General features: G+C 36.0%; 2 protein-coding genes and 1 pseudogene across 2 annotated transcripts; all 3 read right to left on the reverse strand.

The window, feature by feature from the left end:
• On the reverse strand, positions 1-3,651 carry LOC141837998 (thioredoxin H4-1-like). The gene is made up of 4 exons (XM_074725375.1): positions 3,590-3,651; positions 3,033-3,143; positions 319-441; positions 1-151 (listed from the first exon to the last, which is right to left on the reverse strand). Exons 1-4 carry the CDS (start codon positions 3,608-3,610, stop codon positions 20-22), a joined length of 387 nt encoding a protein of 128 aa, XP_074581476.1. The 5' UTR covers positions 3,611-3,651; the 3' UTR covers positions 1-19.
• A 1,326-nt stretch (positions 3,652-4,977) lies between these two features.
• Positions 4,978-7,619, reverse strand: LOC141839907 (putative inactive receptor kinase At5g58300; annotated as a pseudogene).
• A 2,735-nt stretch (positions 7,620-10,354) lies between these two features.
• LOC141841185 (26S proteasome regulatory subunit 6B homolog) lies at positions 10,355-21,734 on the reverse strand. Its single transcript, XM_074729316.1, has 6 exons — positions 21,195-21,734; positions 16,106-16,336; positions 15,380-15,538; positions 12,304-12,460; positions 10,903-11,003; positions 10,355-10,780 (listed from the first exon to the last, which is right to left on the reverse strand). Exons 1-6 carry the CDS (start codon positions 21,690-21,692, stop codon positions 10,646-10,648), a joined length of 1,281 nt encoding a protein of 426 aa, XP_074585417.1. The 5' UTR covers positions 21,693-21,734; the 3' UTR covers positions 10,355-10,645.

A 21,734-nucleotide genomic window follows, 5' to 3' on the forward strand; every position in this document is an offset into this window, starting at 1 on the left:
TCAATTTGTACAAAAATTGTTAATATACAAACTTTGCTAATTTCTCCTCAAGCTCCTCCTTGTCTAAGCCAACATGCTTCTGCACCTTCTCTCCATTCTCCAAGAAAAAGATCGTCGGAGTTGCTTCGACTCCCCATGCTGAACAAATATCCTACCAGGCGTAGAACACAGTTTAGGGCATTCCTCATTATGGTACGCCAAAGAGTTCCCAAATAACACAACCACAATAACAACAACAATTCATTTCCATTCACAAACATAAAAACCGAAGACAAAGCTCATTGACATCTATCACGAGACAAAAAAGGAAGTACTCACTGAAAGCTCATTGACATCTATCGCAAGAAAAATAATCAAAGGGTGCCTTGCAGATAGATCGGCATAAAAAGGTGCCATTGTTCTACAAGGGGCGCACCAAGATGCACTAAAATTCACAAGGACCTGTCAATACATATAGAAAGTGTCAGAATTCATACGTCAAAAGCATATAGAAAATTTTGACATCCCAAAATGTATAGACGCTGATAGGAGATATAGAAATTTGATTTCAGTTTCAGCATGAACTTTATCATATGATAATGATAAACCGGTGCTAGAATTATTTAATGGGATGTAAATAGATAGTTCATGGCACTCTAACTACGTATATTCGTTTCTATTACTAAATCTCAAAGTTTGATTTATTCTCAGTGAGCCCCATACTTTTGTTTTGCCTAAAGCACACCTCCGCCCACAAGTGAAAAGTCATAATTGCCCTCTAAAGCTCAATTGAGCCACCAAGTCACCCAGCTCAGGTGCTCCCTTACAAATTGTGCAACTTGAACTCCTTGATAGCTTGAGTAATCTCAACAGGCAACAGACGACAATTAAATTAGCAAGAGTAAGAGAAAAAAGCGTTGAATAATTGTAACAAAGTGATCTATTAGTGATTTTCAAGAATGTGTTGTTGACGAGGACATGTGCAGCGGACATTTTTGGGCGGACGGGTTAGGCCAATTGGGCAAGTGGTCAAGTTTTTTTACACGAACGAGTGATGAGTTTAGGTTGGTTTTCTTCTGGAACGGGTAGCTCAATGGCTAAACTAAGAATTGAAGGACACTTAGGACTTTTCACATGTGAGTGAGGGTGCCTTCTAGGCAAAACAAAAGTATAAGGTGTCCACTAAAATAAAAAAATTTAATAGCACGTACTGAGAATAAAAAAATTAATGTCATCCCAAATCTATAGAGTGGGGAAAAAGATATCTACCACTATAGAGTTGGATTTAATCACAATATTTTCATGTGTTGGTAATACGATTAAATTTAGATATGCATATTTGATGTTATATCAAGTGTGAGTTAATCGTGCCATGATGACTTTAGAATGAGAGTAGGTAGACCAATCGAGTGAAGATGGACTTAAGAGAAAAACATTAGGATCGAGTGGAGATAGACTTGAGGGTAGGAGGCTCAAACCAAGTGGTGCTCGGAATATTCGAGGGCAGAGAGTCTAAATCAATGAAGAGCTTGATAGGCTCGATTATGTTATTGTTGAGAGAAATCCTGATTAAGGGGGTCGTCAAACTCAGGGAGAGAGCTTGTCATTGAGTAGAAGTGGAGATCCAAACCTTATTAAATAATTGTTAGTGTTATATATATATACACACTGCAATTTTAACACTCTTTGTTTAAAGAATGTCAATACCTGGTCACAATCTATCACCCCTCAATCAGCAATACATGCTCTTACACTTTATTAAAAGAAAATTAAAGTTAATAATCAAAGGTATTTTTAAAGACATATTTTTCTCATTTGATATTTGTGTCGACTGAAGGGGAGCCTTGGTGCAACGGCAAAGTTGTTGCCGTGTGAATAGGGTAAGGTTGCATACAATAGATCCTTCCCCGGAACCCCACATTGACAGGAGCTTCGTGCACTGAGCTACCCTTTTATATTTGTGTTGACTATGTCAAGGGTAAAGATATGATCAAAATAAATATAGAAACTTACAAAATTTTAGAAATTGTTGTGATGTATAAGGTCCATTGACACACTTTCTTTAGAAGGTCATAAATAATACTTCACCACAATCATTGATGATTACTCATGATATATCTATTTGCATTTGTTGAATGAATAATAAGTTCAAGATTTATCAAGTTAGAGTAAAAAGATTAAGATTGTGAGGCCATATTGTGAAAGAGTATTATAGTAGGTATATAGGTGTAGAAAGAAATTACGTACATTCAGCCAATTTTCTTTAGTAACAAGGCATTGTACCTCAATGTCCAATGTCTAAAGAGCCATGGCTTAATGATGTTGCTTACGTGTGAAGTTGCACCTTAATGGACACGATGAGGAGCATGATAATATACTTTCACTGCGTGAAGTTTTAATAACAGTTGTACACATCTTTACTAGGTTCCTACTAAGGTAATTACTAAAAATCCTTTTGTATTGTGAATTGGTCGACAACCTAGTCTCACTCATTTACATGTTTCAAGATACCCAAATGAGACAATATTATTTGATCCACATGAGAAAAAGTTAATGATTTTATTTAGGCATCATTCAGTTATTTTGTCTTAATAAAGGTTGCAGTTTATTTTTCATTGATTCTGATTATTATCATTAGCTACTCACCATTTATAGCTTACTTTAAGTTTGAATTGTCGAACCAGATGTCCATTGGGATACTTGAATGGGATCCTATAAGGTTGGGTTCACTTAGGTTCAGCTTAATAACATCATAGTGTGTGGAAGGGAGTGTGCCAACTAACATTTAAAAATTAAGCCAGCCCTTTGGAATGACAGGATAAAATGAAAGTGGAGGATCTCTAACACTATAGTTAATTATATTTTGTGCATCCTCTAGCATGTGAGACATTCAGATTTTTTAACAATTGCTTTGATTTTGCTTTAGTTCTACAACGGTAACCATGGATTCCAGTACGCCTTTATTAGGATGATTAATTCAAGCATGTTTGTAGTTATCATTAGTCATACATATCATTATTTCAACATACTTGACTATAATTCATCAAACTCACCTTTTTGCCATTCTTTTTTGATTCTAAAATCTCCTTGTTCAATTGGTCTACATCATATATCTTATGAACCTTTTCTCCATAGAATAATCCAGAATCATGAACATCTGCAGCCTGTATAACAAATTTATTAATTATGAGTTGCAACATTATACCTGGCAATCAGATGAACATTTCTAATGTTTTCTGACTTGATGACTGGTAGGGGGAACAAATAGTCTTAATAGTTCTAAGAAAAATAACTAAAATCCATCTAAATCAAAATTAACATTCTCATCTAAAGCTACAGTTAGCTTCTAGAAATCTCTAAGTTGAAGGGGCTCACAAAGCCTAGCTCATGAATCATCTTCAAAAATAAAAGCCATCACAATTTCTAATTGTGCAGAGTTTTCAGCAATAAAATTTGTAAGCTTCACAAAAAAACTACCTTCCAAAGGATATTAAAATTGCAACGATAAACATAAAGGAGGCTTGCAACTTTTTTCATTGCAAAAAGAAAGACATGGAATACATTGGAAATAGTAAAGAATTTAACCATCAAAATGGAGCAAATCACTAACCCTTTGGAAGCAATTTCCCATTCCAATGGATAGTATACAACAATATTTTCACCTAATTTCCTGTAAAATAAAGTGAATAATCATTAGAAAATGAAAGCAATGTGTCTACTCGACTTCCATTGTAGCTATAAATATCATAAAAAGAAAAGAAGAAAGAAATGAAAAGGAGCATATGTTTAGCATTTTGTTATATAATTGCTTCTTCAACCAATCATCCAAAAATGATCCCTACAAAATCCTCTCTTCCACATAAAAAACGTATACACAAAAACACAACAACCTCGTCAGACAAGCAACCAAAACCATTTTTTTCCATCTATGATAACAAAAATTGCAGATATTATATCCAGAAACATAAAAGCCTCTACTAGAAAGCAATCAACGAAACTCTTGTCTCCCATCCATAATGACAAAAATTGCATATATTAAGCCAAAAGATGCCTGAACCTCCTCAAGGAGAGGGAAATGCCAAGGAATAGAGGGACGAGGAAACAAAGAAAATGTACCTCCCCGACGAGTCACGTTGAAGAGGGAGAAGGAAATAAGGTGAGGGCTTCAGAGTTCGCAGGAAGCGGAAGAAAAAGGGTCAAGTTCCACGGTGTCGGCGATTACCTACCAGTTTATTTCGGGAATAGAGACGTAAAATGAGGGCGAGGTCAGTTGGGAAACAGATTCTAATGCTAAAGACATACTTTTTTTTCTCTTTATTTATCAATAGGAGGCCTATTTTGGTAGTTAGAAAAATTAATTGAATCTGATTTTTCTTTATCAATAAACTTTTAAATTTCTCAAAAAACATATTTATTTCTTATTTTATTTCTCTTATCTTCTATAAAAAGTGAAATTTGTCACCTTAGCCGTCCACGACCATATATGAAAAGGTAAATCGAAAAACTACAATTGACACGACAATAGGGTATTACGAAGAAGTGAGATTAAACCCTTGCCTTCTTTTGCAAGTCTGCTACGTCGTAACCAACTCAGCTATGTCTCCAGGGGCTTTATTTCTCTTATCAATCACTATGAGGATTGATTTCAAAGAGCAAATCAATACTATTGTGCTTTGATTTTGATTTTTAAAAATTAATATCATTTTATGTATAAATCTTAAAATACAGTACCATAATAATATTATTTGTTTGAATACAATATTATAATTTCTAGGAACATAATTGAGTTGATTACAACGGAATAAAATTATAAAAATAAATAAAAATTTAAATTTCAACGAAGTTAAGATAATGCTCTCTTCCGTTGTGACCAATTGCAAATTAGAGACAGTCTTTTAACTTTTTACCCAATTAAAAAAACACACCAGAGTCTTAATAAATCAACCCTTTAGGGTATAAAAATTAGTAGAAAACAAGTGAAGGTCAACGAATCTCTTACAAATATGGCGGCGTTTGAACTCCTTTGAAAACATCATCTTTTCCGTAAGAATGTCAATTTAATTAACACACCCAAAATGCTTTGCAGAATAACAACTAACTACATCAAAACCAACGTATACTGACTGAGCTACGCCATGCTTTCTGTCCCTGCTTGCAGGATTGCGACTTGCTCATGCTTGGTCTTTTCCAAGGATCGTCTGTCCTGAGTCCGAACGTCGAATGCCCTCTATCATTCGCATCACCTCCTCCATCGTAGGTCTCTTATCTGGAGTAGTTGCAACACATGACATTGCAATCTGAAGCATCTGAACCATCTCTTCCTCGACGTTTCGGTTGAATATCAACCCTGCATCAAAGATCTCAGTAGTCCACTCTTCCCGAACCATAGACTGCACCCATCTTGGCAGGTCCGCTAAATCATCATGCCCTGGAGATCGCAGTGGAGCCTTGCCCGTGAGCATCTCGAGAAGCAAGACTCCAAAGCTGTAGACATCAGATTTGTATGTATATTTCCTGGTCTCAATCACTTCAGGCGAAGAATAACCGACCACCATCCTGGATGGAGTCGTTGCAGAGCCAAACAGTGGCGCGAGGCCATAATCACAGACACAAGCATCAAGTTCCTGGGTTAGGAGGATATTACTGGACTTGATGTTTCCATGGACGAGGTTTCCACCACTTTCGATGTGGATATGAGCTATGCCTCGAGCTGCTCCGAGAGCCACCTTGACTCTAGATTCCCAGCTCATATAAGTACATCCAGCACCTTTACTCCCTGCCAATTGCAATCCATGAAATGTATGCTACGCTTTAAACAACTACATGATACATATGCGTGTGTATTTTCATGAACTAGTGGTGTGCATATAGTTTGATGTTAAGAATCCAATAACTGAGTATCAAATACTTCACACTTATTGTCAACAAGAAAGTAATCCATAATAACAGGCATCTTGATGTATGTAGTTTAAATTTTGAGTCAAATATAGAACAAGTTCCTTTCAAATATCTTCATCTATATGGCTAAGCATTCAGTAAAACCAATTGGCATGTACCTCTAAATCATAAATTTCAGGATACTCAGAATATCTGGCATAGTCTGGTCAGAGAACATAGTGTGAATAACTTAGTTGTTCTATCAACTATATTAGCAAATAGAATCGGAAGTGCTACACGTGAAACAATGTACACTAATTGACTCCTGTATTCGCAATTTCATGCATTTGTTCTTTTCATATTATATTGAAATAAATGAATATCAGGGATTTCAACAATGTATAATAGTTTTCTTTGCCTCTTTAAGAAAAACAATGTAAAGAGATGGAATTAGAGAAACATACCATGCAAGAGGGAGGAGAAACTGCCAGAAGGAACATAATCATATATTAGAAGTTTATCATCTTTGGAGTAATAATAAGCTAGAAGAGGTACTATATTGGGGTGCAGTCTGATCCTTCCAATCATTTCCATATGTTGTTCAAACTCTCGTTTTCTAATGACTACTTCCTTCAATCTCTTCACTACAACAGTGGTACCATCCTCTAGAAAAGCTTTGTATGTAGTGCCATGACTTCCTTTGCCAATACTTTCAGCAGAAGCTCTTAACAGATCTTCCAAGTCAAAATTATGGGAAGATTTATCAAAGAAAACCAACTCTTTCCTCTCTGGTTCTTCAGCACTACTGTTCCCCTCAGGTTTCTGAATCGTTCCACGTTGTCCTGGTTCCCTGCTACTTTGTTGCCTATGCTTCCTCTTGAAAAAACACACCAAGATTAAAATTACTAGTAGAATCAGAATTATTGAACCACCAGAAGCAATTGCAATTTTGACCCCCTCTCTTTTCCAAATACTCCTGTGTCCTGGGATAGGTGGTGAAGATGGAGTTTCTGGGCACTGGGGTAGAGGAGTCCCGCAGAGGAAAGGGTTGCTCAAGAATGACTCCTTCGGGAACCCTTGAAGTGATAATGGTATGGCACCACTGAGGTTGTTGTAACTCAGATTCAGATGTTTAAGATTGGGAAGTTGAAGATCGGGGATGGGTCCAGACAGAGAGTTGTTCTGGAGAAACAATGAGCTAATTTGGGTAAGATTTTCAAATACCTGCGGAATTGCTCCCTTCAACGAATTATAAGAGAGATCAAGAATGTTAAGGAGTGGAGAAAGAGAAGGCATGATTCCAGGCAAATTATTATGTTGAAGGAACAAAGAACGGAGAGAAGGAATGGTTGAGACATCTGTAGGGAGATCAATGAGGTAGTTAAATCGAAGACTTAAGACTTCAAGGGCATCAAGCTTCCCAAGTGTATCAGCAGGGATAGAGCCATTAAACCCAAATCCTGGCAGCCGGAGGGTACTCACACGGGTGTTATCAGGGGTGCATGTGACTCCAATCCAAGATGAGCATATTGATGTCTGAGGACTCCAATTTAGCTTTTTGATATGAGGGACTGAAGCAGCAAAGGTCAGGAGTGCTTCCTCATCAGAACTCAAGTCAGCAGCGGTGAAGGAATGGAAGAATAGCACAAAGAAAATCAATGGAAGTGACTTGAAGATCATGGCCTGAGTCTCTGCGGAACTCTTTGTTGATTAGTAAAAGAACATGATAAAAGATGGCGAGAAGCACATCAGTAAGTTTTATAATCCTGCAGAAAAAGGAAGAATAAAAACCAAAGAGTAATTGTTTAGTCACACAAGGATAAGGAATATCAAATGATTGTTTTCTTCATCCACTAAATGTAAGGAAAGTGAGTTATAAACAAAAAGAGAAAGCTCATCAAGGCTAAAAAATAAGATCTCCTATCATTTTTTTAAAATAAATGCATAATTTACAAGCTAGTGCCCGAAGAGGAAAAGTAATTGTTTGGTTGTCACCAAATTCAAATTTATTTGTCAAGAACAAAATGCAAAATTGTAAAAACAATTAATGGCATCTACAAAGAGTTTAACAATGTCATCAATAACTTTGTTTTGGTATTGCTACCACTTATATTCATCATAGCCAAAAACTAATCTCATATTGAATCATTAAACAAAATTGATCAGAAGCTTACCTGAATCCAGGGAGATGCAAAAGATTAGCATTGGCGATATTCCACATTTAAACTTTTCTTATAAAGAGAAAATTTAAAATCAACTGCTCCTAAAATGTGAAAAAATTGAGGATCCTCAATCTATTTCTTCTATAGTTTTTATTTTATTTTGGCTCATTATAAAAATAAAACAATTTAGCCCCTATGTATCAAAACTATCATATGAGATTAATAAACATTAATTGATTACTTCTAATGGACAACAAAACAGATACCTATGATGCACAATTATTTCAAGATGACCATTTCTTAAAAAGACATATTCACTGTGTTCTCTGTTACTCTACTTTGATAGTTTCATTCATGCAACTCGCATTAGTTTTTAAGTTGTTGCAATTCTCTCCAGAGGCTAATGGCATGACACTTATACTGGAAAAGCACCATAATTTCTGAAGAGGATGATAGAATACATAGTTCTCTTTTGTCTAAAAAAAAGTATAAAGATTGGTTAAGAAAACCTTAATAAAATCAAGGAATGAATAGCAAAGCTCTCGAAAGAAACCTACCTAGCATTCATGCGAGCTTAGCATTCTTGTAATGTGCAAAGAAAGCACAATTTATAAGTTGTTGCTATCATTTCGAAGGCTAATGGCATAAAACTTCCAAATGTAAACCACCAGCATTTCTGAAGAGGAACAAAAGAGATGAGCCACTTGAGAGATTTTCACAAATAAAGGAAAGAAAAGCAAACCACTTAGAGAAGCCTACATAGAATTCAAGCAAATCCTTGACATTCTTGAAACGTATACTGAAGAAGAATAACAAAATGAGAGTTGACCACCAAGAAAAAGGAATCATAGGTTCTTAAGGCAATCACCAATAGAAAAGCTGGAACAGATTGATGTCTTTTGTCCTTGGTTTGTTTTCTTCTTACCAACGACGGCAAAGGACATTTGGGAGCTTTGGAAACGGCAAGTGACTAAGCAATCGATGGCTTGGCATAGCATCGGCCAGCCTGGCGCGTGTTAACCCACCCAAACCATAGAGACGTATATGCTTAGTTAAAAGGGACATTCCAATTAAAATACAGTAGATCATTGGGGAAGATCTCACCTTTCAAGGAAGAGAGCCTCGCCTTGTTATCTCCATTGACTATTTCTATGTTGGCTATTGACTCCAAACGCCAAACTATGAGAACACAACACGATTGTTTGTTCTATTAAAACAATATGAACTTTTCGAGTTTCTTCGCCAGAATCTGGAGTAGCAGCCGACGAATGCAAGAGGGGGAGATCCTTGGGGGAAATCGAAGACATACCTCTCCCGGAGTCCCGGTCGAGAAACTTCGATTGAAATGAAAACGGCCACAATGATCGCCGGGGAACAAAGGGAAACGATCTTCTAATTGGATAGTTGTAGGGCTGCACTGAAGCCGGAGAAGGAAGGAGAGGAACCCAGGCATCTTTGATGTCCCTGAACAGGAAATCGAACCCATGAAGCACTGGCATTGCCATTAGAGCACATCCGCGGAGGGCGAAGCTGGCATGATAGCGTACCAGAAATGTGTCGGATACGCGAACTGAATACTGCTACACAAGTAAAGCATGAATCCTACAATCAAGGATGCACTGATCTAAAATCAACCGGGTTTGTGGGATCTTTTCCCCCTTTTTTGGTCTTTCTCCTCTCGAATCCAATCTTTTCCTTGTGTATATGTGATCTCCCTTTATGAGAGAAACCATGGCTTCCCATCCCCATTCCATCGCCATCAAGGAGATCTTTGCACCGCGATTCTGTCAGCGATCCCTTCCCCAGTCGTCGTTCTGGTGTCGGATTGTTCAGCGCGACCTTGCCGAAAAGCTCAGAAACAGCCGGCAACACCACTAACCTGCTCTAGAGCTTATCTCCTTTCTCTTGCCGGACTCCTCAGCGTCGCCTTACTGCCGCTGGAGAGCTCTAGCCTGGCAACCGCCGCCGAATTCATGTAGTTCTCATTTGAGAACGTCGATTTAATACTTGACGTTTCTTGGATTGTCTTGTACATTATCAAACCTTCACAGAACTAGATCGGAGTAACTTGCCCACAAACTGTATTTGTAATTCAATTTTTTTTCTTCGGTATTTAAATTCAAAATCTTTGCTTTGAATTAAAGATTGAACTCATATATCATCTCTAGATACACGCAAACTATCAGAAGAAAAGGATCACTTTAATATTATTATAATAAATATGCCCACAGCTGCTAAGCAATCTAAAACAAGTGAAAATGCGTGCCCATTAGGCATTAAAATAAATAAATAAATAAAAATCATGTCTCGCTCGGATTCATTTAACATTCAATAGATAACCGAACAAGAACTCTTGATTCATATAACCGTTAATATCTAATAAATAGTTGTTGAATAACAGACAATAAAGTTCAGACTACTAAAATGTCTAAACAAATTGAGGTATATGTAAAGATAAATTTGAGAGACTGACACAACTTAATGTGTGATGATAAAGATAGTTTGCAAACAATTGAGCAATTCCAAACGCCAAGTTCATCTTCAAGGTTTCATCAACATTAGAGGAACTGATGATGCTCGATGGCCAACCCAAAAGCAGCATCGATAATTCGCAACCCCACGTCCCTTTATTTGTAGAAGTCAAAGTCAGTGTCTGGCTTCTTAACATTCGCCCTGTAGCCTTTCTCAAAGTCCTTGGGAAGAATTACATATCGATTCTTTCTAACCGCATGCATCCCTGCTTCTTGACAAATGGCAGCAATCTGCACATCGATAACGATCAGTTTTGTCCTAACTACAACCAAAACCAAAACCAAAGGATAGACTCACAAAAGACAGAGAGAGAGGTGTGATAATGAACCAATAAACTGTAATGGAAACAGACCTCAGCTGCACTGATTTTATCTGGCCGGGAAACATAATCTTCTAAGTCAACTTCATCACCCAGATTCATTTTTGCCGTGAAAAAAAAAACACAAAACACACCTGAAGTATCATTAGGGAAATTAAGCATCACCTCTCATGAACCAAAAGAGAGAAAAGAAAAGAAAAAAAAAGTAGACAATAATTCAACATGTTCAGTTGCAAAAGGCACTTTTACATTTTGTTTTGCTATGAGTACTAAGATTTTAAATTATCGCTTATTAGTGCTCTGATTTGTGAGCATTGCACATTTGCCATAAGGCACAAAATAACTGAATTGTAAGCATACCAATGCTAGCAAATATTTTATAAAAATGATGAAACTCTGAGAATATATATCATTGAACTTACTCCTTAATTATTTGTTGATCTACATGTAGTATTTGCAGCCATTAACCCATCAACTTATAGACCAATTCACTACACTTGAATACAACCTGGGAGGTTAGCTGGAATTGGCATTATGTATATCATTATGTTCTGGTTATTCACTGTCCGGAAGCAAAGATGAGTGGATACAACTCACAACAGAGATGGAGTTAGGTAAAGAATTAGCAAGGGCTGAGCTTTAAAATTATTAAGGCTGAACAACAAAAGTCAATAGAGTCAATAACTATATTATGACAAGGTCCATCTGCATATTGAACAAACACACATGAATCCTCAAGACGTTGACCACCTTAGCAATGAAATCCTCATTGTTTTACTCTTCCAAAATATAGTCATGAATCCTCAAAACATTGACCACCTTGGCAATGAATCCACGTAGTTCCACCCTCCCAAAATATAGTCATCGATCAAACCATATAAGGGTATACTATGAAGCTCTCCAACCCTAACTAGCATGCAACTAAGCCACCAAGTGACAAGCTGAAAGCCTGTGGCATTGTCACAGATGACATCATTCACTAAAAATCAAAATCATTCCAACATACAACTTCATCAAATAACATAATTTTTGTACATTGGCCCGCCGACCACACATGATATTGTTCACATATGGAGTGAAAATCCCACCAACTTTGAACGGTATAAGGATATGATGATCCAAAAAGGAGTAACCATGGGAGTGTTGAACAAAGAATGACAAATTGCAGGTTTCTGCTTTAATCATAATGTGGAATATGCCAGATAATTTTTGAAACAAAGTGTAAGCAGAAAAAAAAAATAGCTTAAAAACAAAGACAATCAAATACACATCAAACGTGTTTTAATTAGCAAATTGTAGATTCCCCCCCCCCCCCCCCCCCCTTCTAAAACAGATCCAAATAAGATTCTTAGTCAAGAATGCTTAACTGTTTTATTCGAAAAAGGATAATAATGAGAAAAATATTCAAAAGTGGAGTAATAGGAGTGTTAGTACTTACTTGGAATACTAGTCTCTTCTGTCTCCTGTCAGGCAAAGGAAATTCAATCTTACGATCAAGCCTACCTGGACGAAGAAGAGCAGGATCTAAAGTATCAGCTCGGTTAGTTGCCATTATTACCTTAACATTCACTGTTTGATCAAAACCGTCCATCTGCAAATACAATGATAACGACTAGTATCACCGACAAATAAGCATGCAAGCTTTGAGTGAAAAACATATTTGGATGAACTCTGAAGCATAGATTTTCATCATAATATTCGTACAACTTAGCTTGTTTAGAAATATATGGAATTGAATTCTACAGTTTTAATCATTCTTTGGAATCATAACAATTCTGGTTAATTATGAAAGAATTGAGATTTCCTAATTGCATTCAACAGATTACAAATTCCACACAAGTGGCTACACAACTAGTTTTTCTACATTTAGTTAACTTGAATAGCAAATCCAACTTCATTTCTGATTCCTTAAAGCACAAGATTCAAGATTTCATTCTTAAGAATTCATTTTCGATGTATAATTTAATTTTTTTTATTTGAGAATTGGTGCCAAACAAGATCCTAAGGATGGTACAATTTTACTGCTATAAAATTTCTCTGGATTTTAGGCCTTAACTCATATGTAACACCTTTTAATTAACTGCATTCCATGACAATCACAACATATTGTGAGCCAACAGCGCATGGACTATTTTTTCGATATGTGCTTCTTAAAGATAAATCAGACAATAGATCACCATGTAGTTGACTCAGGGAATTCCACTAAGACAGCCTTTCTGTGCTTTTCAGAAACAAATATTTAAGAGATCAAAAAAACCATTGTAGAATTGTGAACAAGAGGGGGAAAATAATTACGGACCTGCAAAAGGACAGGATTAATGGAAACTATCTAAAATAGGGTTAACTTAGATATAAACTAAGCAAATCAATTGAACACGATGATCTGAGGCTAAATTGAGTAACCAACACAGCACTAACCAACACTGATCATAGCTATAATATCTGATTCAATATTTGGTGTATGATCCAAAATAATTGTCCTCTATTTAACTTACCCCTTTGATTAGTCATTGGTGAACTTCTTAAATGATTCTAACCCTCATAGTGATTCAGTGTTTCAATCATCTTAAGAGGCTAAGTCACTGTTGAGAGAAGTGATGATGGAAAACCAACCAAATCAATTGTTTTGTATATTATATGTAAATCTCTAAATTGTTGCACTCACTCTCATGACAATACCAAAGAAAAGAGGTGTTCACCATTTTAGATTCCTACACCAATGTAATTATTCAGCTTAAGTTAACAAATAACACTAAAATCAATGAACTCACTGCAGAAGGAAGCCATTGCAAGAATTTAGATTGTAACCCAGTTTAGATTTTTTTGGTATAATTGCAACTATTTTAACTTACATTTTAGCCTATTTCTTCTGGGTTCCTTGTTAGACTTGGTTTAACTTTTTTAGGTGCGATTATTTTTGGTGTCTAATTATGTCTGAATTGTAAACAATATATGTTTCTTGGGACAAGTTTGGCATTAACAAAATTCTCTCTATGAGATTGTTGATTGAGGGCACCAGATTCAACCAATGTCATTTCATTTGTTAGCATAACCACAAAGGTCACTTCAGTCTTCTAGCTATAATTAGTTCCTGAATTTGAAAGTTGGGAAACACATGTAACGTCAAAATAAACTATTTTATTTGAAGCACTTTTGCAATATTATTTCTTATTTCAAGGCATGCTTGTCACATCTATTTAAAGTCAACTACACAAATTGTATCACTCCACTGAGCTCTGTGAAAGCTAATAGTACTAGTAACATGTTAATCAACTAACTCATTTTTTATTATATTGACTAATGATTTCTTTAGTCTCCCACTATATTTTACGTGTTCCAATCTAATAGATTTAGCTCTCCTAACTATAGATTTTCCTTATCACCTTTGAACATTTTCTATTATCTCAACCTAATTACTTTTGGATATTAGTATGCTTATTTTATCTTTCTAGTTAACACCACACATCTATCTTCAATTTTCATCTCCATCATATTAATTTCTTTATTTATTGCTCCATAACAGCCCAAAACTACAATCCATATGGTATGGCCGGTCATATAATAACATTGTAAAATTTTCCTTTTGGCTTAAGTGACACGATGATCACACAAAAATCAAGATGATTATCTTTGTTTCACCCACTTATTCTTTATTCTATTTCGTCTTTATCTTACTAATGATATCTTCATCAAGATGCACAATCTAATCCACAAATGAAAGCAATTTACTGTAATTCTTTCTGTATGCCATGTGCCAGAACTTTGGCTCGTAGACAGGAAGCAGTTTGTTTCAAAGATTAAGTTGGATTATTAAAAGAATTCTTTACGAAGAAGAACAAGTTATTTCTTTGATCCTATCAAAAATAACTTCTTATCATATAGAGAATCTACTTGGTATTTGGATATTATCCATATCAATGACCTTGTAAATGGTTTATATTAACCAAGATGATACAATGTAAATAAAAGATCTAACAGAAATGTAAAAATGATTTATATTTAAAAATTAAGAGAAGAGATATTCAGAGAATTATCATCCTGAAATGCTCATGTAGTACTATCCTGCTTGAATCAACTCAGTAGTAAAAATTATTATTAACATTTTACTTTCTTCTAAGGATGTTTTTTATATGTATGCATAGCGATAATCGTGTGCAATGAAACATCGAAGCACATTTTGGGAGAGATTTTTAACTTATTATAACAAGGGAAAATATTTTACTCCACCTGACTAGTTCCGGGTTCAAATCCAAGTAGCCAATAGAAAAAAATATAAAAATAGGTATTTTTATTTTAATTCACTTCATTTACAAATTGTTTAGTCATAGATATTTGTGTATTTAGTCATAGATATATAAGACAAAAAAAAAACTTAGTGCACATATTGTTCACTGAGGCATACTGCCTGCTGTGTCGCATTTCCTTTAAGCTGAGTTGCAATATTTGTTTATAATCACAGGAAAACAAATTAAAATTCAAGTGAAACCCCACTAAATCTAACGTCCTTTACCTGATTTAATAGTTCCATGAGGATACGCTGAACTTCCCTGTCAGCTCCTGTTTGTGCATCAAAGCGTGCTGTAGCAATAGCATCAACCTCATCAATAAATATAATTGCTGGTGCATTTTCTTTAGCAAGACGAAAAACATCCCGCACCATCCTTGGTCCCTGAGGCAAATAATGTTTTAAATTATGAACTTGCATATATATATATATATAGCAAAATTTGGAAAATTAAATAAATAATGTATCGAGAACAAATATGATGAAATGTCAGAGCCCATAGATAGAAAGTGAGCATTGCGTGTTGCATGTTAAACCTAAAAATTTTACATTGCAACTTAATGATAGAAACAAATGCCTCAAAATGAAGGTTCAATAATCGAATGGAGAATTTCATGAGCCACTGATTTTTTTTTATTTCACACTAGGTGCAAGTTTGCACACACAAACTGCTTTTTTGTAAGATCAACCCATGGCATGCTAGCAAAGAGGTCAATGCTTGACGACTAGGTTCATGGCATATTGGAAGAAGGCAATAGTGTTAATGCCAATTAGCATGAAACGAAAAAATATGTGTACCATTAGATACAATGAGATATAGTTCCTGAATTACATAATGTTTATCAAAATTAAATGTCTGCATGAAATTCCTGTAAAGGATTGGGTGAAAGTAGGAAAAAATTAATACAAGAATACACGTAAGATTTAATTGTGAATTTTATACGACAATACCTCACCCAAATACTTCTGAACAAACTCAGACCCAACAACTCTTATAAAAGCAGCAGTTGTATGGTTTGCCACAGCTTTGGCAAGCATTGTTTTTCCTGTACCAGGTGGACCATACAGAAGCACACCTCTCGGTGGATCTATACCAATTTGTTTGTACAATTCATGATGTGTCAATGGCAACTCAACAGCTTCTCGAATTTCCTGCTTTTGAATGTCACAACCCCCAATGTCCTGCAATATGTTTTCCATTGAAAAAAAAAAATCCAAACGTGAGTTTTCATTGAGTGTGGTTTACTGCATCAGTTGATGTTTAACAAAATGCTTGTGTTAACAAATAAAAGAAATCACTTAGTATTTCCTAAATACTACATTTTGTTATTTAAAAGTAGGTATAACCATTATGATCCATTACTTATCACACACACATGTCAAATAAGCTTTTTCCAGACTGCTTATAAGATCACTCCTCAAATATAAATCTATGTACCAGCGCATTTCAATCACTAAACTAATGCTTACATACTATAATAACATAAACAAAAACTGATTCTACATGATCAACAAAAGAGAAGTGACTGTAACTATCAGCAAATACAACAGTACAGTTTGTAACATTCAGAGTATATTTAGTTACTAAAACATTGTAAATTGTTTCACAATTACAATTTTAGCAAAATCAGATAAAAGAGAATGCTGAAAAAAATTGCTCATAATGATTCTGGTCGTTCGAGAATGAAAAAGTAACATCTGCAAGATACACCACAAATGAGCTCTAAGCGTTCATAAAAGATACTCTTGAGTTTCTCCATATGCATATCATCATCTATAAGAATAATGGAATATTCTGAAATGCAAGTCAGGGCTACAACCATTTTGCTAGAAATGAAATAGCACATTCACAATATCAATTTGAAAAAGAAATAAGACCTCCACAAGAGAAACAAGCATAACTGTGGCAGGATATTCAGAAAATGCTACCGTAGTTTGTATCCATTGTGCAATTGTCCATGTCTCAGCAATGTAAGGTTCACATAATAGGACAGCAGAAGAAACAAAAAACTTTTCACAAATAACAAAGGTCCTGTTTAGTTGGACCATGTTCACCCAGTTTCGATATTTCAGTTTCTTGAAAATACAAAAAAGGTGTCTGAAAACAGTGTTTAGTAAGTTGATGACTTTGAACTGAGATTTTAAAATATGAGAAGCTAAAAAGGTGAAACTTGAAAGCCAGCTAACAGATAATAGTAGATAAAATTAGTCTTGTATAATCACAGCTTCATTTTTAAAAAAGTCAAATTAAGAATAACAAACTTATGCAAATAAAATCTTACATTGTTACTATATACAATTATTTTTACTATTTTTGTTCACTATTACATAATAATAATATAACAATATTATATTAACATATGTAACAAGTATCATACAATATAATAATATCTTATTAAACATTATATAATATATTAAAGTTTAGATGAATTAGTATATAGTAAAATTAAAATTATATTATTAATAATCAACCAAAAAAATCTCATTTTCTATCTCTAAGAATAATTCGATTTTACAAATTTATTAGACCAACCAAGTTTTCATATTTTCAAATTCTTGAAAAGTGAAACTTTTCACATTCTCCATTTCATAGAAAATGGAAAAAATGACAAAAAAAATAATCACAAACCAAACAGGCTCTAAATTCAAACAAAAGCAATAACAAGAGATAAGCCTTCCCATCCTAGGAGATCAACATTAACCAATACTACATCAACTGAAAAGATAACCTAACAAACAACAATCATCCAATAGTCAAACCAAAACAATATCAAACAGATACACTAAACAACAATTTGCTTCATCTTGACAAAAAAAAATCACAAGATTTAGGAATAACTGATTCCAACCATTCAAGAATAAAGCAGTTGTCGACAGCAGTAAAATCATATCACATGTGAGCTCTAGATAGGACTTTTGACTTCCTTCAGATAATCATCATACATATCATCCTGATAACAATAATGGCACTTTTACTAAATCAACCTGAATAAAAAAGTTGGTCCTTAAAGAGAAAAAATGCACTGTAGAAATCACAAAATTCCATCGGTCATTATTATCCAATCGATGATGTAAAATTACACCATGACATCTAAAAGAGGGAAACCCCTTGCAAAAATAGCTAGATTACTCATTTAAGGAAAGACACGAGGCTAAGTTTTGTCATCCGGTAAAATTTACATTCCCCAAAACTTCAACCCACTAAAGAGACAGCCTAAGGAATGGACAACTTTCCCAATGAAGTATTGGTATCAATAAAACCTAGTAGAAATAAATGGTATGGATATGATGAGTAGCATTTGCCAGTTCGGAGTTGGTTGCATGATCCCTCCATTTCCCTCCAAGAGCCATCTTCTGCAAGGGAAAGTTGCCAGATCAAGAGAGGTTGGCAACAAGCTACAGTGCAATGGTCAAGCATCATCAAAGAGAACCAAAGTGCCATATAGGGGAGAGAGAGAACACAAGATGGAACAAGAATTTCATTACTACTTGCTGTCATTACAAGGTGTGAGTGCTCTCCTTTTATAGCCTTTACAATTTGACCTATTCAAATGATTTAATTTGTCATTCAATAATTCTTCATTTGATTTAGCCTCCAAGACTGTCAATCCGATGTCTATCTCATTAAGTGTATTTCTATCCTTGGAGACTTATTCCATGCTTTTTTTAATAGTGAGTACAACTTTACCCACTCTAGCTCCCCAAATAGTCCTATTTTTCCTCCACCACGATAAGGAGCTAAAGATCCACTACTTTACTTCCTATTTCAAAGATTGATAATTTTGTATCCAACTCCATGAAGGCGGGTGCGAGTCTATGAATAGGAGATGTTGTGCTAGTATTTGCAAGACCTAAATTATCAAGAGGCTCCCAAGAACATCGAAAATTCATCCCGACTGTGGCTCTGCTGACTAGAGTGCTGAGAGAAGCTCCCATATCAATTACTTCAATTCCCCTCGTCAATCCATTTGTAGCACACATAGCTACAACTCTATCTTGATTTTTTTTAAATTTTCCACCCATTGAGGTTGTGTTTGTCAACATGAACAAAGTTTGTCTTCCAATTAAATTTGCTAGCTTCATCACTTAATGAGTCTTTGGTTGGTATTGACCTTGGTTCTCAAAGTAGGTGATCATCCTCTACTAGTAATATTTTCATTTGATGGATGAATTTTTATTTATCCCCTAAAGATAATGATTATGGCCCTTGTCGAGTTTCTTATGGCTTACCTTCTCTTCCTTCACTTGTGAGCTTCATGGTCATGGTATTAAAATCCAAGAGGATGGAAACCAATGTGCTTAGTCATCTAGTTCCTAGTACAACAACAATACCTTCATGGTCATGGTATTGAAGGTATTGAACCATCAACACCTAACAATAGGTGAAGTTTAGGGAAACATAGGCCCCCTATAGTCATTCCTAATTAGCGATTATGATTGAGAATTTAAAATTTTCATCTCGTGTTATCTTTAATTTAATGACAAGATATTCACTAATAAAGTTGTGTGATCCCTGAGTCAACAAGGACCAAAACAAGGTGTGAGTGGATGCTAGTGGAAACTTAGAATATTCAAGATGGTGGATCTCCTTGGATCATCATTACTGAGTGTTTAGGAGACCTTTTGCCTCATCATCTTCATCCAATCCATCTAACATAAACAACCACTTGCACTTGTGGCTAGGTCAAAATAATTTGTCACAATTGAAGTTGAGGCCCCTTGCATGTCGCCTTGCCATCTTGGTGTTGATTTTAGCATCAGATAGTAGGTGGTGAGATTTAGTTAGGTTCCCCATGTCTTTGCGGCAATTATTGGTTAACTGCGTTATCCGAAGCATTTTAGGTCCCCATGTCTTGGCTTATGTATTTGTGTTTCAGGAGATAAAAAAGATTTACCTTGTGGGTAGCAATCAAGGTTCCCATGTGAGCAAGTTTATTGAACTTGCATAAATGCTCCATGACTAAGTGTGTTTAGTGGAGTTTGGCTAACTCTTAATTCTTTCTCTAAGGTGAGAGGACTTTGCAAATTTTTTCTTCTCTTTTGACCTACACAAACTAAATTTATGTCTCATCTTCTAGTGCTAAGAAGCCATTTTCTTCTTCCTTAACCCTCTAATGTTAAAAAATAATGTCCACGCTTAGATAACTAGATACCCAATCAATGTTGCCAAACTTGGGAAAATTAACTTTGGAATGTAGAGTGGTCCCCCTTCGTGTGGTCTTGTAATCTAGGGAGGAGCTCTAAGACAAGATGACTCATGGGATCTTGTCCCTCCAAGTGCTTGTGTTGTATGGGGATTGCAACCTAGTGTCCAACCATCTTCTTCAATTGTCTTGAGGGTCAATTGTACTTTCTCCGTCTCCTTTTCTAGTGATGTGACATTTATGTATAGCTTACCTTACTCCTCTCTTTTACATGTCAGATCAATGTTAAGTTTCACAAGTCTTCAGTTGTTTGCTTTGATGCATAATGTTGTAGGATATCATCACCCACCGTTAGTTTTGATATCAATTTGTTATGGAAGCATACGAGGGATTCCCTTGAATCCACAAGAGGCTCCTTTTTCCCCTCAAGGAGCCACCTTCTACAAGGGAAAGTAACATGCAATGATGAAGCAACATCGAGAGAGAGAGGGCAAAAAGGAAAGAAAAGTTTATTGCTAGTTGATGTCATTATTAGGTGCACTTGCTCTCGTCTAATAGACTGTCAATTTGATCTACAGTAATGATTTAATCTACTATTGACAAATACATTGTTTGATTTAGTCTCGCAAGACTGATCCCTTAATGGCTTATCCAGTTGGTCCTATTTTGATCCATCGGAGACATATTCCATGTGAGATCGTAACAATAAACAATTTAATAACAAATTGCTTCTTCCTATCAAATTAAGAAATACACTAATTTTGATAATCTGGGTGCAAGGAATGACATCCCGGAACCCTAACTCTTAATATCAACATCTTGTTATAGACAGAGACTATGTCAGGAAAGAGATTTCTGAAGAGAAACAAAAGGCGTTAGAGTTTGGTAAAACTTACGTTATACGTCACGTCTGGTTTCTCCGACTGACTAAGGAGGGAGATGCTCGAATCGGCTTCAGGGGGCAGCACGTCGACGAGGGCATTAGAATGACGGTGAAGCGCCACGGAAGCCGACGGCTTGAGCAGCTCCCTGTTGATGGTGCTAAGGATCCGTACGTAGTAATTCGACCCGGTGGTGGATCCGACGATACCATTGTTCTGATCGACCATCTCCATGAACTGGCCGATGACGAGGGGAACCGACTGGATCCGCTTGACCTCCTCCTGGGCGCGGAGGTGTTCGCGCTTGAGGTTCTTGAGCTCGTCCTTAACGTACTCCTCCTGTATGTCGATGAACTCGAGCTGGCGCCGAAGGGTCTTGAGGCGCCCATAGAGGTCATCGTCTTCGTCGGATGCACCAGCGAAGGGGACGTCGGTGAGGGAGGCAGGGAAGCTCCGCGGTGGTTCGGAGGCGGAGAGCTTCACGGGGTCGAGAACCAAGGCGGACGCCGCCATGAGGGAGGTGGGGTGCGGAAATGGTTCCCTGGGTTCGATCGG

This window comes from Curcuma longa, chromosome 11 (assembly GCF_044706935.1).
Source record: "Curcuma longa cultivar G26 ecotype Majalengka, Jawa Barat chromosome 11, ITB_CL_G26_1.1, whole genome shotgun sequence".
NCBI classification, from domain to species: Eukaryota; Viridiplantae; Streptophyta; class Magnoliopsida; order Zingiberales; family Zingiberaceae; genus Curcuma; species Curcuma longa.

Coding starts and splice junctions, on each gene's coding strand:
- LOC141837998 (XM_074725375.1), bottom strand. CDS start 3,610: ATGGGAAATTGCTTCCAAAGG. Junction 3,144..3,589: donor TGGGAAATTGCTTCCAAAGG/GTTAGTGATTTG, acceptor TTTGTTATACAG/GCTGCAGATGTTCATGATTC. Junction 152..318: donor TAGATGTCAATGAGCTTTCA/GTGAGTACTTCC, acceptor TACGCCTGGTAG/GATATTTGTTCAGCATGGGG.
- LOC141841185 (XM_074729316.1), bottom strand. CDS start 21,692: ATGGCGGCGTCCGCCTTGGTTCTCGACCCCGTGAAGCTCTCCGCCTCC. Junction 12,461..15,379: donor TCATGGAACTATTAAATCAG/GTAAAGGACGTT, acceptor TTGTATTTGCAG/ATGGACGGTTTTGATCAAAC. Junction 10,781..10,902: donor ATAAAATCAGTGCAGCTGAG/GTCTGTTTCCAT, acceptor ATCGATGTGCAG/ATTGCTGCCATTTGTCAAGA.